The sequence below is a fragment of the Cataglyphis hispanica genome, chromosome 22 (assembly GCF_021464435.1).
Source record: "Cataglyphis hispanica isolate Lineage 1 chromosome 22, ULB_Chis1_1.0, whole genome shotgun sequence".
Lineage (NCBI taxonomy): Eukaryota > Metazoa > Arthropoda > Insecta > Hymenoptera > Formicidae > Cataglyphis > Cataglyphis hispanica.
This window is the reverse complement of record NC_065975.1, coordinates 2,187,080-2,204,282: the sequence shown is the minus strand read 5'-3', so window position 1 is coordinate 2,204,282 and position 17,203 is coordinate 2,187,080. Positions and strand designations below refer to the sequence as shown.

The 17,203-nt window shown below is 33.1% G+C and overlaps 1 protein-coding gene across 34 annotated transcripts in view; it reads left to right on the top strand.

Annotated features, from left to right (window-relative positions):
• The window catches only part of LOC126857550 (calcium-activated potassium channel slowpoke), a 92,597-nt gene that overhangs the window by 46,247 nt on the left and 29,147 nt on the right, over window positions 1-17,203 (top strand). For 13 of the 34 annotated variants that reach the window (XM_050607091.1, XM_050607074.1, XM_050607086.1 and 10 more), the window contains exons 7-8: window positions 12,976-13,086; window positions 14,969-15,074. In XM_050607091.1, the coding sequence (XP_050463048.1) occupies window positions 12,976-13,086; window positions 14,969-15,074 (217 nt within the window). Of the gene's footprint in view, window positions 1-3,623; window positions 3,716-9,540; window positions 9,633-12,975; window positions 13,087-13,760; window positions 13,867-14,968; window positions 15,075-17,203 lie in introns of all 34 variants that reach the window. The other 21 variants (XM_050607084.1, XM_050607072.1, XM_050607081.1 and 18 more) reach the window with 5 other exon arrangements.

The window sequence follows — 17,203 nt, the reverse complement described above, 5'->3', positions numbered from 1 at the left end:
TTATTTGTTTATTTATTTAAAGATTATATAAAATAATGAACGGCGATAACGTGTATTTTAATGGTGCAATTAAAAAAAAGCATATAACAGAATAGAAATTGCTATTCCTTGCAATATCTTCTATCATAAAAAGTGAAATATCTTTTTAATTTTAAAAATTATATTAAATATTTAGGCTAATCAAATTAAATATATTGGACTTATTAAGATGAAAAAAGTAAAAGATACTATGGATTCTTATATTTTCTTTAGTCTTTTTGGTATAGAAGTGATCATTATAAAATAATCATAATAAATTTATCATAATCGTAATATTAAATGAGGCCATTTGCGGCCAGATAAATATTGAAACAATTTAAGAAATGAATATTTTCTGATGTTGGTCTAACTATCTCGAATTAAAGCCGATAAAGCAGAGCTGGCTAAATCGATACACTTTTCGCGCATAGTCATTAACAAGCGCCAATTATTATCTTGTGCCTCGTTTGACCATTCTATATTCTTTTAAAATTAATTTGAATGCGTTTGTTAAAAAGTTTTTTAATGAACTAATTTTTACTCTGAATCATTATTTTAGTTTTTGACACTTTTTAGATAGATTTTATATTATAATTTTGAATCATATTTTTACACAAGAATATAAATGAATTAAGTACGCAGTTTTATACAATTTTATTTTTTTTTACACATAAATCCTTGAAAAAAATTCAAGAATTTTCTAATATCCTTAAATATTTGTATATGTGTTCTGATAAATATATAATGACCTTTCACCGTGTGATGCCAAGCTAATAAAATATGTGTCTGATGGTGAAGATTGCGTGTAAATCCAAAATGACGAGAGAAGCAGCTGTATTTAGTAAGTTTGTCTTATGCATGTGTACTTTGTATTATCGATCGAAGTGTTTTTTTTATCGTATACCAATTATATCGTTCTCTATTTCTACACACGAAGCAACAAGCATCCGTATCAACACATATATAATACATAAAATGAGATTATAGATTATAAGATGATACAGGCGAAAGTAACTTGATGGAATTTATGTATTCTTCAAGTTTAAAAATTTTTTAAGTTTTATAAAATTTTTAGAGATTTTGAAAGAGTGATTGGTTAAAACTGATTTGAAAATTTCATATCAATAACTAATTTAATTAAACACTTATCTTATCACTTAATTTCATCAAGTTTTCTCGCCATTAAAATTAAATATTATTTATTAAAAGCACATTTTTTTCAACAAATAATCACATAATTTGCCACTTTAGTCTGCTACCTTTAGTGTATAAACACATATACCGGATTACAACACTACTTATATTATACTGCATTATATTAGGATAGAATTAGTGAAACTTGATATACATATTTTAACTTTTTTGTTTTTTGTTATCAAATATATAATTAATATTACCATATATCCGTAAAAACTAAGTCACGTAAAATGGTTGCAATAGATTAGTCATTCAGTATACAAATTATTTAAAATACTATTTTATTTATTTAAACATAAATCGTTTTGCATGATTTGATTATACATTGTACAGCAATGATACATTATATAATACTTTTATAATACTCATACACACATACGCATACTTATTATTAATTATATTATTGCGGAACGCAAGCAATCGCGATGCACAATACAGAAATCCTAATTTTTATTTATCTCCTCGACTCTCCTGAAAAATAAAAAATATTATAATCTCTAGTTTATAGCAACAATATTGTTTGGCTTCCACAATAGATAATGCCATGTTTGAAACGACGTTAATTATTCGAAATTGCCGGAATCATACGTTATAATAGTGCCTGCATGCTATAATTGACTTTTACGACACTTCGCGCAAGATGATGGTATTTTTCCTCGTCTTTAATAATAAAAGATACGCGTAATAATTGAAGTTAATTAACATCATTTAACGATGGCTAAATCAAGCACCATCGTATTGCGACACAAACAACGCGTTCATTATAATGAGGAAACTAACGGCACTGTGTTTATGGAATGATTGACTCATTTTGCAAGATTATAGAGATGAATTTTTGCTCTTGACCTTATTAAACACTTGACTTATTCATAACATATGATGTGCGACGCTAATCTAAGGATACGCACAATTTATATCGCGCTAACACATAGTTTTATCATCCAATATGATTTCATATTTCATCAAAGCTAACGCACATTTTGCTCTACGCGATTATACGTTCGACGCTATTAATTTATTAGTTTTATACATAGAAAATCAATGCTTCTTATAAGCGATTCTATTTTTCGTCTTATTTGCTTGATGAAATCATTATGGATTTTGAATGCAGTACTAGTTAAAAATAAATATGACGCAACAGATAAGTTGTATTTTCCTTAACAAGAATTAATAATTTCAAGCAAATTGGAGTGTATACAAGACTGGAAAATTAAAACAACTATATTGCATTTATATTATTTATTAAAGTTTTATTATATATTATTATATATCATAAAACAAATTTTTATTGTATTCATATTTGACAGTTTATAGCGATAGATATTCCGCGTTGCGCTTTTAAATCATTTATTAAAAGAATAGAAAAGGAATATTTAACATAAATTATCGTAAAATATGAAAAATTACATATAAAATTATATATTTTAATCATATATATTTTTAAAGTACAATTGTGCAAGTTTTTGAGAAATTGACTATTTTGAGGACTAACAAAAAAATGTAATTTTAACATTGGAAAAGATTTCGAAAATTGATAATTGATAAAAATATTATTTAGAAATCTATTTTTTTAATACATGTATATGTTGAAAGTTTGCATATATTAATATAATAAAATATAGATAAAGAACATTTTATTTCAAAAAGTTTAAATATTATTATTTTGTTAAAATAACATGAAATCTCATAAAACGTTTTGGACAATTTAAAAACAATTTAAAAATACAATTGAAAATATATTATAACATATTTCAAAAGCTTTTAAAGCTTATAATACTTTTTAGAGTTTAAAGTCCCCTTTCTTTTTCATTTTTAGCAATTACTGATTTTTTAATTTCGAATTTGACTAGATATTTTATAAAACGCTAAATATTATAATACAATTTTACCTATAGAATAACTTTGCTATACAAAAGAAATATTATTTTCCTTTAAAATGGATTTGCGCGATGATCATCTCGAATATAAATATATTTAATATAAATATATTTAATATTATACATATATATATATATATTAAAAATATTTTTACAGTGGCGTTGAGTAATCTCGTTTTTTATCAAAAAATATATATAGGATTTACAATCAGTGTATTTAATTTATTCCGTATTAAAAAGCATTCGCATCATTGCTGTTGAAATAATTTAAACATTAATTCAATTACGTAAATCAGTTTCAACACAAAATATCGCATTATTATTTTAAATTGTGCCTCAGTCCAAATGAGATACTTGTCATTTTTATTTTTACAATTTATGGCATTCTATCGCTTGTAACGAGCGATCAAGACGTAGCAAAACCAAAACACAAGCAAAAGCACAAAAAGAAAGAAAGAAAAAGAAACAAAAATAAAAGAGATTCAGGTTAGGGGTCTGTTCTGACGGCAACGGATGATTGTGGGTGTGTAGGCGGTGTTCGCCAGCTGGATCCCAGAGATCACGGAGCTCGCCGCGAATCGCAGCAAGTACGGTGGCCAGTACAGCCGCGAGCGTGGACGCAGGTACCCCACAAATCCACTTACGTGGAAGCCAGCCATAAAGCAACCCCTTGAAATTAGCCCCCTTCCACCGTGTTGTCCTAGTAGTCACATAGATACGAGAAGTAGCGAAATCGCCCTGGATAGCGAGTGGTCTCATCCTCGTCCCGACATCCATCATGATTTCCTCGACATCATCTCGCAGGCTCGTTGATCACGCAATTGACCTTTCGACGAGAGATAACGGCGGAATTCTCGCTCTTGCAATCAGTACAGCGCTTTAATTAAGAGAAATGACGGGATCGCAGAATAAATCTTCATTGCCCGGGGGACGTCGCGGGTGATTAACGTGTTTTTGCGTGTTTTATATTTTTGTCGCCGAATTAGCAGAAAAGTTTGACGCAGCGGGAAAAGGTAGGCGAAGAAAATTAGATAAACACAAGTAAGAAAGTATTTTAATGATTGTGCGCGCCGTTGCAACCTAGTTCTCCAACTCAACTTTTCGGTCGCAAGCTTCGACCGACGAATATATTTTATTTATCGCGTGAATATATCTATCATGCGATGAAACGAGATAAGAACAGATGTTGTCGCGCGTGGCTCTCATCTTTGCGATAAAAAAAAAATCACCGTGTCTCATCGATTTGTGGATGAGTTTGAGTAAACGGGACCACTTTCGCTATCCGCGATGAACTTATTCTTCGATTAGTAAACATAAATATGTCCCTTCTTCTCCCCTCAGCTTACATTGCCATCACGAAAATCCGTGACTGTTAAAGAAACTAATATTCCGGATTTCTTGTGAGCCACATTGTCTCCTCTCTTTTTAATCACCTTGTTTAATCACTCTCTTTCTTTAACATTTTCCTTTATGCTGATTCTCACCGCTTCTTTTCTCTCTTCTCCACTTTTTATTCCATTAGCAAATATCTTGATAACACATGCTGGTATGCTTGAACTTTTGTGGAAAGAGAAACACATGAGTTTTTATTATTATATATATATATATATATATATATATATATATATATATATATATATTCACACGTTTATATACGTTAGTAGATGAGAGAAATAAATACTAATTGTTGCATCTCTCTTTCCTTCTCTCTCTCTCTCTTTATACATATACATATATATATATATATATATATATATATATATATATATATATATATGTGTGTGTGTGTGTGTGTGTATAAAGATATATACATATATACATATCTATATACATTTGTACGTTGTAATATATTTATATATATGTATATAATTGCCTTATCGCACGGTCACACGAAAAGTAGTTCGTTCTCTTCACGCATATATCCTTTTTTAATTAATGACTATTTTATTCTGGATATCTCGGGATCTACATGAAATTGTCTTGGATGTACTAAATGATTATGTTTATGTTTACTTTCACATCAAGAATTATGTTTCTCTATTGGCGCTGTGCGCTTATAACGATATGTACATATTTTTCATATCGGACGCACCGGTTTGCTTTCTGTTATAATGAGATTAGAGATAGGTTGGTTACCTAGGTGCGGAGAGTTGACTTACATTGCGTGCATAATGTATCCCGGTAATCTAGTTACCGTGTAGATTAGCTAACGTTCACTGACACGGTAGCGCGCGCCATTTTATTTATTTCCCCATTACACGTATATTGCATTATGCGATTAATATTGATGATGAATGTCACATAACAATATCGTCTTTTCTGCACGCGCGAATGATGTTAATATAATATTATTAATGTATGCGAGCTGTATTTGACTGTAAATTGTTCAACTTACAAGTCAATGCAGATAATTTTATTATTTTTTGTCGCTTTAGGTAGGTTCTATTTTAGTTCTTTATTTTTCCACACAACATATATATATATATATATATATATATATATATATATATATATATATATAATTTTATAAATATGGTTTATAAATTAAATATATATATTTAATTTACTTAAATATATATATAAATAATTTTGTTAAATGACTATGTATGATTTATATCTCTCTATTATTTTCTATGACTATGTATTTAAATAATCATATATAATGACATTTGCTTGATGGACAAATATTTCTTTATCTTATTTAGGATGACTGCTCCTATATAGCATTTCACATTGAACATGATATAGGCACTTCAACAATTTATTATAAATGTCAAATAATAAAATATGTGTAAACAGCCGTGAAGCAGCGAGTTGCGGATAATGCTGATATTTCTCGACAAATTGATCGGTGCACTTCTATTTTTAAGACTATATTTAATATCTTTATAATGAGAATTGTCAGCGTGACATTAGATAGAGATGAAAGAATACTACTTTTCTCACGAGTGAAGGAAATTCAATCATGCTTGGTGAAATTGATCTCCGAGAAAAGAGTACCAGCAAACCATGGATATACTTCTCTTTTCTCTCTTTCTCTTTCTATCACTTTCTTTCTTGTCCCCCTCCCCCCTCTTTATCGATCTATCTGTCTATCTGTCTATCTATCTATTTATCTATCTATCTATTTCTCTTTCTCTCTCTCTCTCTCTCTCTCTCTCTCTCTCTCTCTCTCTTTCACACTGAGTTTCTTGGTGGCATGTAATAGTGTTCTGGTTAGTTTGTAGATTGTCGAAAGGCGATCAATCCCTTCCTCCCTCCAGTGCGGAATGGCCTTTAGAGAGAGAGAACCCTTCCTCGTTCGAGCGAGGAGGGCGAACGTCTTCGGTTGAATCGCGTCTTTTCTCTTGGCTTGACACGATTTTTGGCATTTGAAATAGCGCAGCAGTAGCGGGTACAGAGACGTAGGCACATACGGCCGCTCTTTAGCGGTTTTATCAGTAGAAATTGCACGTATCTGACTGCGATACACGACGCTGTATTCACATGCGACGTTGAGTGACGTAACCCGGCGAAGGCGGTATCTCTACTAACGTGCGAGAATCAATCAAAGGAAATATTCGATTGTATTTTCTCGATCTGTCGTATGAAATTTGTTATTCGATAAAATCGATAAATGTCTCGGAGATTGACAAATAAACGGGATCGGATTTTTATTTTAGCAATATCATAACATATTAATAGTACAGGAATAAATGAAATAAAATCTAAAGATACTGAATTTCTGTTTTTGAAGTTTAGATATTTAATTTTTAATATCTTTAGTTTAGATGTTTAATTTTTAATAACTTTTAAATTAAGCTATTTATAGTTTATAGAATAATCAATAGTATATATAATAATAGATTTGATATCGATGCACGTCATCCTGTTCAACGTATAACGAATTTCGTTGTTGATAATACTATATAAAAATATCGCAAGAGAGAAAGAGTGTAGAGTAAAGAATGAAGCAATCTATGACCTTTTGACCGAGACGCGCGAATGAAAAATTGATCGGATCTACGACCGAGTGTTGCCGCCATTCGCCGTGAAGCGCCGACTCACGATCCCACTGTTGGGGTACACAGGTAGTTTTAGCTTGGGTCACATCGAGCATACCTCACATCATCTCATATGACACGCGGGTAACGTATTCGCGACACGTGCAGGCGCATACAGGGGGAGACGATATGAGACGATCGTTCTGCATATTATATATGCATGTGTATACGCATATTACGCACGCGTGTGGATATGTGGCGATCGACGATAGGGATATATCTACCTGTCCGGAACATCACAATCTCAGTCGCGATCATCCCGTTAACACGCTACGTGCATCATCACACATGTGACCACAAATCGAGAAATGGGAGGAATAGTACGGTTACACGTATAGACCGCATGTCTCGAGAAACATTACCGCAAAACGCGAAATCTGTTCTCGACAAAAATATTAGCCGCTCGAATCAAATTAGCAATAATACAATTACGCGCTCACAGACTTCGTTGCCGCAGACGCACCGCTTTTCGCGATCAGATTTTCTTCGTTCGACAGATATTGGTGCGTTATTATTTCTAATAATAATATCATTAGTATTATTATTGTTTAGAATGAAAATAATATTTATTCATAGCAGATAATAATGAAAATATGTTGTGAAGCGATACGTCATATTTGATTTTGTCTGAATAGTCCATCGATGATATTTGCGGATAAGTTTTCAGCATTTCAGAATACTTGAAAGGAACGTACATATTTTCATATCACTGTATTCGATATATTCATGCAAAAGTGGCAAGTGTGTCGTACACTTGCTTTGAGAGAAGGAAGAAAGAGATTGACATTAATGTGTGTGCTGTAGCATAGCTTTATCGTTATGTAAATAAATTTTTCTTCGAGATTTTAAAAATACACATGTAATATTCTTGCGTATATATTATGTCTTTTGTGTCAATTGTATCGTGAGTTAGTGTGAACGAGTGATTAACATTAACCAAGCATTTTAACAAGCTCTCTAACTATACTTCTAATACGAGTTCGGCCCTTTATTCCGTTAATTTGTTTTCTTTATTCCCATACGTTAAAATAGATTGACAAAAATAAAGAGATAAATATATTGCATACTCGAAAAGTATTTCTATAATTTGGTAAATGAAATGCATATAAATTAATTATTAATAATTTAATTAATTTAAATAAGTAATAATTTATTTAGATAAATACAAGGAATTGACATAAATAATCTAATTCAATGATTCGCAATAAAAGGCGATTTTGATTTTAAATATCAATTTTAATTTTGATATATTTGACTATTAGGATTCACGGATTATATGAAATAATATTATGAATGTAATACTTTCTCTATTTTATTCTGAAAAAAATAACATATTTGAAAAATGTGTGGCAATTTCATGATTTTTCTAATATTTAAAAGATTTATTTAAAACTCTCCTGCTTGGTATTTATATAAATACATTAGGGAGGGAGGGGAAATTTTCTCTATTTATAAAATTCAACATTTCTATTCGCACGTGCGCGTAAACGTTCATATCTTACATTAAAAATAAATATCCGAAAGCTCGCCTTTTGATAGAATTATCGTACAAATAAACTTTTAATAAATTTTTTGATGAAGTCCCATAAACATCACAAAAACAAGGTCTGTTTACAAATAATACCGACTAATATAGAATAATAATAATTATTAATATTTTTTGAAAAAGAATTAAATGTAAATATATATGTTATGTACGGGGATAAAGAGACGTTTAAGAGACAGGAAGAATTTGGGACAGATATTTTTTAGAGAAAAAATAGAAGCAACAATAAAAATATCTCGAAGATTTAATTGGACATCTGTCAAAAAGAAGACCTTTTTTTTAGTGAAAATGACATGCCATTAATATCATAAGAATAATGTATTATTACGAAAGAAAGTGGATATAAATAAATCTACCAATGAACTAGGTAGACGTGTCGGCACATGTAGTGTTCGTTAGGCCTAGGTGTAGGTATGTAGGATCCGTATAGGTAGCCTACCTACCCTGCACTTTTATCTGAAACATGTTTCGTTTCCAATACATCACTAATTCGCGAAAACGTAGCGCACAGCATTGATAATCTTTATGAATAGTCGCGTAATTCGATAGTCGTGCTAAAGTCTGAGTCTTTCATCATTAATGCAAGAGTTTTCCCCCTTTCTCATTTACCATGAACGAAAAGGAAAAAGACAATTACTGCATAATTTTCGCGTATGACGATTATTAACGACCCAAAACATCACGACACGACATAAAAAAAAAAAAGAAAATACGGTATTACAGAAAAATTAGAGCCGACCGATCGAACAAAATACATGTAAAAAAAAAAAGAAAAAAAAAGCGAAAGTAAATTCTATTCAATCCTGTCACACAAGTGTATTGATGCGAGTGTTGTGTTCTGTTCTATTACGTGGTGTAGGCCATATTCGCCAGTTGTATCCCTGAGATAATTGACCTGATCGGGACGCGAAACAAGTATGGCGGCACTTTGAAGAACGAGCGAGGTCGCAGGTGAGAGACACAACCAACCAATTAGCTTCCTTGATTTGAGCCCCTCTTTCCTCCCCTGATTGCCATTATACCTACGATATCCTCTCGTATACGAAAGGCAATATAACTTCCACTTTCACTTTCCTACCCTTCTAGCATCTATACCATGATACACCTTTGTAATACTTTTTTTTTTTTTTGTGACACACGTACACCCACGTACACGATAGTTTCTTTTGCGGTCTTTCGTGTCTCCTGAATGCAATTTTCCAATAGAAGCACGTACAAATATTAATCTCCATCAAGAAGCCCCTTTCTAATCCGACAAATCCTTCTTATAAATCTATATATATACATATATATATTTAGAAATCAATGTTAGCATCGCAAAACCGCAGTTCCATACCAGCTCATTGCACTAGTTGTCAGTCGGCCTTAGTGCAGCCGCTGCCCCAAAAACATTCCTCAACACACACACACTAGCCTATCAGCAAAAAACCTCTCAATAAACCAGCCAGCCCGTCTGCCACCACGGACCTACTTACCACACCCAGCAACTGGTGTTAGCTTGTTTGTTCACACCGATAGCACTTGGGACAAATACGGCTTATCGCGCTTGACATAAAGCATAGAATGTAAAACGAGCGAATATTATTCGAGCAAAGTTTTCTGTAAATAGTACATCTCGAGTTACTTCGTTGATCGTCGTAGATGTTACGCGAGACATTGTTTTTATGTTTCTCATGAAATCGTGCGAATCTTAAACAGATCCAGAACAAAACACGTTGTTCAGATCAATTTCGTACGCTTAGACGCTTCCATTAATTAACATCGTAATTATTGTGTCGGGGGAATCTAAATTGAGGCAGAGCACAGATAACGTAATTCGCTGTTAAATGTATATATGACAATTTTGTATTGAGAGAATAATTGTGCGTCACGCTAATAAGCCGCGGTCTGTAAATTCGCGTAACGAGTCTTGAATTAATTATTCGATAGAAAGATGTCACGGCCGAATGGATTTTATTATCGTTAGCGTAAGCGAATCGCGCGCTTTGATATATGTATATCAAGCTGTATTTTTCTCCGAGTGCAAGGGAATTAACGCCCAGCATGTACCCTGCATTATCCGAATATTGAGAATGCATATATTACATATATATACATACATATATAACCTATTGTTGTACCACTTCAGTGTAATAACCTTGATGTTTTAGACAATATGTAATAATGAGATCGATTTTTTTACGTATTTATATACCTTAAAAAGGGATAAAGGAAAAGAAGATATACATATTAAATAACATGTGCACTGAGAGATGATTACTGGTCATGCATAAGCTCAGGGATTCTGGTTGAGATGATCCTCAGTAAGCCGAAACGACAGTTCTTTTTTTTCAGTTCAACTAGCGCAAATATGGCTATGATCATTTGTAAGATGGAAGCTACACAACAACAACACGCTGCTGATCGTATCATTGTTTGAGCACTTTATTCGAATACGATCACATGTGCCCACGGTCGATGAAAGAATTTCCGCGTATATTGTGTACGATAGTATCCTAGGAGAGCTTTGTTACTATGATAAATCTTTCGCGAATCAATTAACGTTATCATTTTTCATTGCCTCTTATAGCGGACTATATCATCTGTATATTGCGTGCCGTTTCTCATCAATATTCTATTAATACTGGTCATTTTAACTTTCAATGGGACGACGCATCTGATTTAATGAATTAATTTGATTTAACCGACACGCATCGTGGGCTTAATAAATTAAGTGGCCTGAGCGCATAAAAGCATATCGATATCGACATCTGGCAGACATGCTTGCGTGAATAATTTTATTTTCACGATAAAAAAAAAAAAGAGAAAAAAACAGACACAAAATCTCGTTATACGAGCATTCGATTTTCCTCGAACGATGCGCGCATCAGCTTTGTGACAGATTCGCGACACGCACCCCTGCGTCTTCTTAATCCGACTCAACTCTCGTAACTCAACGGGTTGACACATAAACGACTTATAAACAACTCTTCACACCCACGACACTCACATTTCGACACATACACATGGCGTCAGGTCCGTATATTAGAGTGAAAAGTAATTTTAACAGTGGACATTGGGCTCACATCGGATTCAGTAGCGATCTGTCTCGCGTGGCCTCTCTTTATGAGAAAGATTTTTTGTTGCGCGTAATAAAGGGAATTTTTGCATACATAAGAGGCGAAAACTGAGTTCACGATGGAGTCAAACGTCACCGGGTAGAAGACATTAAGCATGGAATGATCACGGTCGAACTCTGCTATTTTTCCTCTGCTGATTATTTTTAGGCACCACCAGTCTTATCTGTTACGGTGGCATTTCTAGAAATAGAAAAAATATGTCACTATTAATATGTATATATATACACGCAGCACGTAGAAATTACACACTTGTAGAAGAGACTTTTGTGCTTGACGTATATCGCAATAACTAATACACGAATGAGCCTGCACTCATGCGTATTTATTTGACCAGACACTTGTCAGTATTAATCTCTGTATATATATCGTATATCTAACGCTACTAATTTATTATGTATATAGGTACGTGTGTGTGTGTGTGTGTGTGTGTGTGTATGTCATAGTCGTTTATGTTAAACGATTAAAATAAATTACTCCAATTCCTAGCGCAATTTTGTGGTAAGTTTAGCTCCTAAATTTATTATTTATTATTTCACAAATAAATACTGTAATGCGTACAGTGCGTATTATTCAAGTGCCGAATAGCTTTTATTATTTTTTATTATTTTAATAAGTAATATTGACTAAATTTTCTTTTTGATAAGCTTGGTTGTCAAAATTGATTTTAGAATTGATTGATTTTTTTTTTTCTCGAAAAATGTAAATTGAAAATAACATTATTTATGTCTTATTTCTTTTTTTAAAATTATATATATTGTTATATTTTTCAATAAATAACTAATAATAAATAGCATAGTTTAACAAAATAAAGTGAAGATTCAATTTCATTGTGGCAGCAGACTAAAATGGCACGAAGAAAAAAAAATGTCATTTCTATCGGTATCAACGTTCGTTCTTCTCTTTTCTCGTCATTTATCTATTTTCACGTATACATATATCTTGGAATGTATTTGACAAAAAGCTTATTCAACAGAAAAATTAAAATAAATATAAATTGTATGGCCGGAAAGAAAAGAACTTATGTAATATATATATTGTGGATCTGCCGTTATATAATTATATTATATAGAGCGTGTATATGGTAGTTGCTTGAGAAATTTTCCTTTCTTTTCCTATATCACTCATCAATATCACCCTGATAAGAACGTAATCTAATATGTTCGTTGTGTTGACAGACATATTGTTGTGTGCGGCCACATCACCTACGAATCGGTCTCGCATTTCCTCAAGGATTTCCTACACGAGGATCGCGAGGACGTCGACGTAGAAGTTGTCTTCTTGCATAGGTATGATCGGTGTTTTTGTAAAATAGACATTTCTTGATTCGTATCAGATGTCGCTTAATTCTTTCGACATTATCGAATTATGTTACTGATTGATATTACAAATGGTTTCGAAAGGGTTATCACTTGACACGAATATATTTCATGAAATTTATCTCACACATTTAATTATACTCACATTACATTTTAAAATCATTAATTCATCTGTGTTATCGCTTGACATAGATGAATAACAATCATTCGTATTTAATTTTATATATTACATGCATTTTTACAGGGAGAGGTTTGTGCATTTGATTCTAGTAAAATATACAGACGCTTATATTTTTTCAAGTATTGTCACCTTATTTCTTTATTATTTCTTTCATGCTAAATAATATTTTATTATATTTTTATATTGGCGACTTTGCGGTGAGTATACGTCGCCCTTCGACGAACGAGAGATTTTCTGTCGCCAGACGACGCAAAGCGATCAGATTCCATTAGCTCCGCGTCTTTTATCGATCGTAAAGCTTCGTTATTCCGTTTTTTCAGCAGCGTTTCAAATTACAAACAGAGATTTTTCCCATTGACGTTCAATATCATGGACTCTTAAAGGGGATAAACGAGAAGATCGATCGCGCGGTCGCCCGTGTAGTCTGATCGCTATAGTCGTAAGGGGTGGTTTGTGTTTTCAGGAAAGAGCCAGATCTCGAATTGGAGGGTCTTCTGAAAAGGCATTACACGACCGTGGAGTTTTTTCAGGGCACCATGATGAATGCCGTGGATCTGGAGCGCGTCAAGGTACCCTGAACCCTAGAACAACCAACACACGAAAAACCTTCACCAACCAACCAACCCTCCATCAATGCTCTCCACGTGGCCGCTCGCGCTTCTTGTTTCCTTGCAGTTCTTTAGGTTATTACACGGTTATTCGCCTGGGTATAACACGCCGTGTGATGGACGATCGATATATATATATATATATATATATATATATATATATATATATATATATACATACTTATGTATCTTTCTCTCTCTATATATATATGCATATATATATATATATATATATATATATATATATATTATCTATATTTATACATATATTTACGTCACACGTCATGCAGTCTCACGTTGATAATTGCATTATTTTTTATAGAAACTCGCATCTGCGAGTGATTCGCGCGTATACGAAATACACCTGCGAATCATACCAATTGTTCGCTACATTCTTTAGATTTATTCTCTCTTTTCGCTCTTTCGCTCTCTCTTCTTTCATTCATGAACTGTCGAACTGTCCGGTGCGGCACAATTAAAAATACCATCTGACCATCGGTGTACGTATTGGCGGTTTCTCGCGAAGGTCGTTTTATTATATCGGGATTCATGGCATTTTGACCGTAAAATAGCGCTTTCGAGAATACATCTCGTGAATATAAAAGCGACGCGGCACCGGACAGCCGAAAGATATATATATACGTATCTATCTATATTTACGTAGAAAGCAACCGCCTGCGACTGCATGGTATGCTGTATTGAGCTATGGAGCCGACTCAGCGTGCAGTAGAGACTTATTTAGAGATTTATTACTATTGTACGCCTTAACGTTCCCGTTTCCTTTGAGGGTGGATCGCGTTCGATTCTATTCGATTAAAATGGAAATCGACAAATTCGATGAATTAATGACACGCACAATATGATGTGTAAGTTTCTCCTCAAAGGCCACGAGCACGTGAACGATGAATTTGTATTACTTATTTACGTTTTTAATGAAATCTTCGCCGACCGATTGTCGGCCCGCTACTCGACGATATATTCTTGCAAAAAAAAGGCGCCCTTCGACAACTGAGGTGAATGTTATTTATAAAGAGAATCGTATCGTTTTGTCGGATCCGTTCAGGAAACCGCCTGATCTCGAACTGGAAGGACTATTCAAGCGGCACTTCACCACCGTGGAGTTCTTTCAGGGGACCATCATGAACCCGATTGATCTACAGCGGGTTAAGGTGAGTTTCTTACCATGACCGAACAATCTACCTCCTCGATACAAAAAATATGCGCGTTATAAACTCGTATATATATCGTAATATATCTAACAACCTTTCCTTTATATATATATATATATATTTATATATGTATATATAGGGTCTCTCCTTTACTCTTACTATATTTCTATTTTCCTTTCCACATGTTCAACTTGTTACTCGTCGGCTCCTCATATTTCGACGTGCACGGTACCAGTATTTTATATTGTCGCAGTTATATAATATATTTAAAATTCTTACTTTATTTAATTATATGTTGAAAAATTTGTATGTAATTCTCTCTCTAAAAATTTAAATTTTAATTCTGTTATTTTATATATATATATAAATTTATCGTTGTTTTTCACAGGATTTTTTAACATTTTTTCAAGTTTATCTATAACGTAATTCTAACGTAATAAAATGTTTAAAAATTTTAAATATTTTTGTACGTTTAAAATATAAAATATTTATTTATATGCATCACACATATGTATGATCTTATTATACATATGTAGATAAAAAAAAATTTTTTTACAAAGATTTGACGAAACGATATTTGTACAGTGCGATGTGAGCGGATTATATGATTTGATGCTCGCGTTGGAAAAAAATCGATGCAAGTAGCGACTTCACGACTGTTACCGTGGGCGATCGGTAGAGACGTTCGGGAACTGACGTTGTACCGATAACAGACGCTGTTGTTTCAGGATGTTTGTTGCCTGTATGTTTCCCTTTATGCTCGTATATACATTGACGATGTCAGACGATACTCTCTATCGGAGTACACCCTACGCTGTCGTCCGCTTTCGTGTCTCGTCAATTTGCGATAGCTGGTTTCGAATTTGATCAATTATTTGCGAGATTTTGAAAGGATTGGGAATGCAGACCTGAGAGCCCCCATGGCCAAAACTCAATATTCGGTTCTATGTTTGCCTCGGTAACGTCGCCCCGATCTAATAGCCTCTGCCTATCTGTCTATCTATCTATCTTTTCATCTATCTTTCCGTCTCTATCTCGTCCCTTTTTTCTATCTATACATATACCCGGCAGCAAATCCGAGAGGAAAGCAACGTCAATTTTTCCTACATAGACACGTAGACACATACACACGCACACGGACATTTATGCATACCTATTTACGTGAAAAAAAGTCCCTTTAAGGTTGTGTTGCATCCACCGGATAGACCCATGCCTGCTGTCGACCCAAGTGGGTAAGTGCCCGTGTTATTCTCGTGGAGAGATTGGTTTATCAGACCGTTATTTTTCAGACGATAATTTTTGTTAGAGAATTTTATAGTATCTAATAAATATGCCTATATATATATATACATATATATAGGATGGTCGAACGTGATATCTGTTAAGTGTATTGATCCTGCACTGACGAAGACGAGACGGTACGTTCTTTTTGACTGTTTGTATAGCTTTTTTTTACACATCGAGGTTAATGCCAAGTCTTGTTAGCCGATAGATTAGCATGTAGATAGAGGCGCTTCTCCATTATTCAGATGTATAGACTTAGATGAAACGACCTCTTCTCTTCCCCAATGATCGATAAGGTTTGCATATCCAAAGAATGTGTCGTAGAGGCTCGCTTTTATACTTTGATCATTATTCGAATCGTGCGACTACGTCGAAGGTGCGCACGAAGAAAATGAAAAATCTAGACATTGCTGTTTGATTGCTATTTTCATTTTATTTCCAAATAAAACTTTTACATTAAAGTGTAATTTTTATTTTAATATCGAGAGTTTATTTATATATTAATATCTAAATTTATTTATCCATTAATATATTCAAGTAATAATTGGAAATTAAATTAAGATTGTTGACGAAGTAAATTGATGGGATTCTAATAAGACTCGATACTAAATTTTCATGAGTTTGAATGATTTAATGCCTCATCCATTCCGCAAGCAAACAACTCTATTAACCGTGCGAATCTTCGATAGCCATTGTTGTCTCATTGAATGCTTTTATATGACTTTAATATTGTAGATGCATATTTTTCCATGGTATCCTTTATATCTCCGATGATGTCTTCCATTCATCATATAATTTCAATTTAAAAAAACTCGTATATTATATTAATTGTAAAAATAAATAAT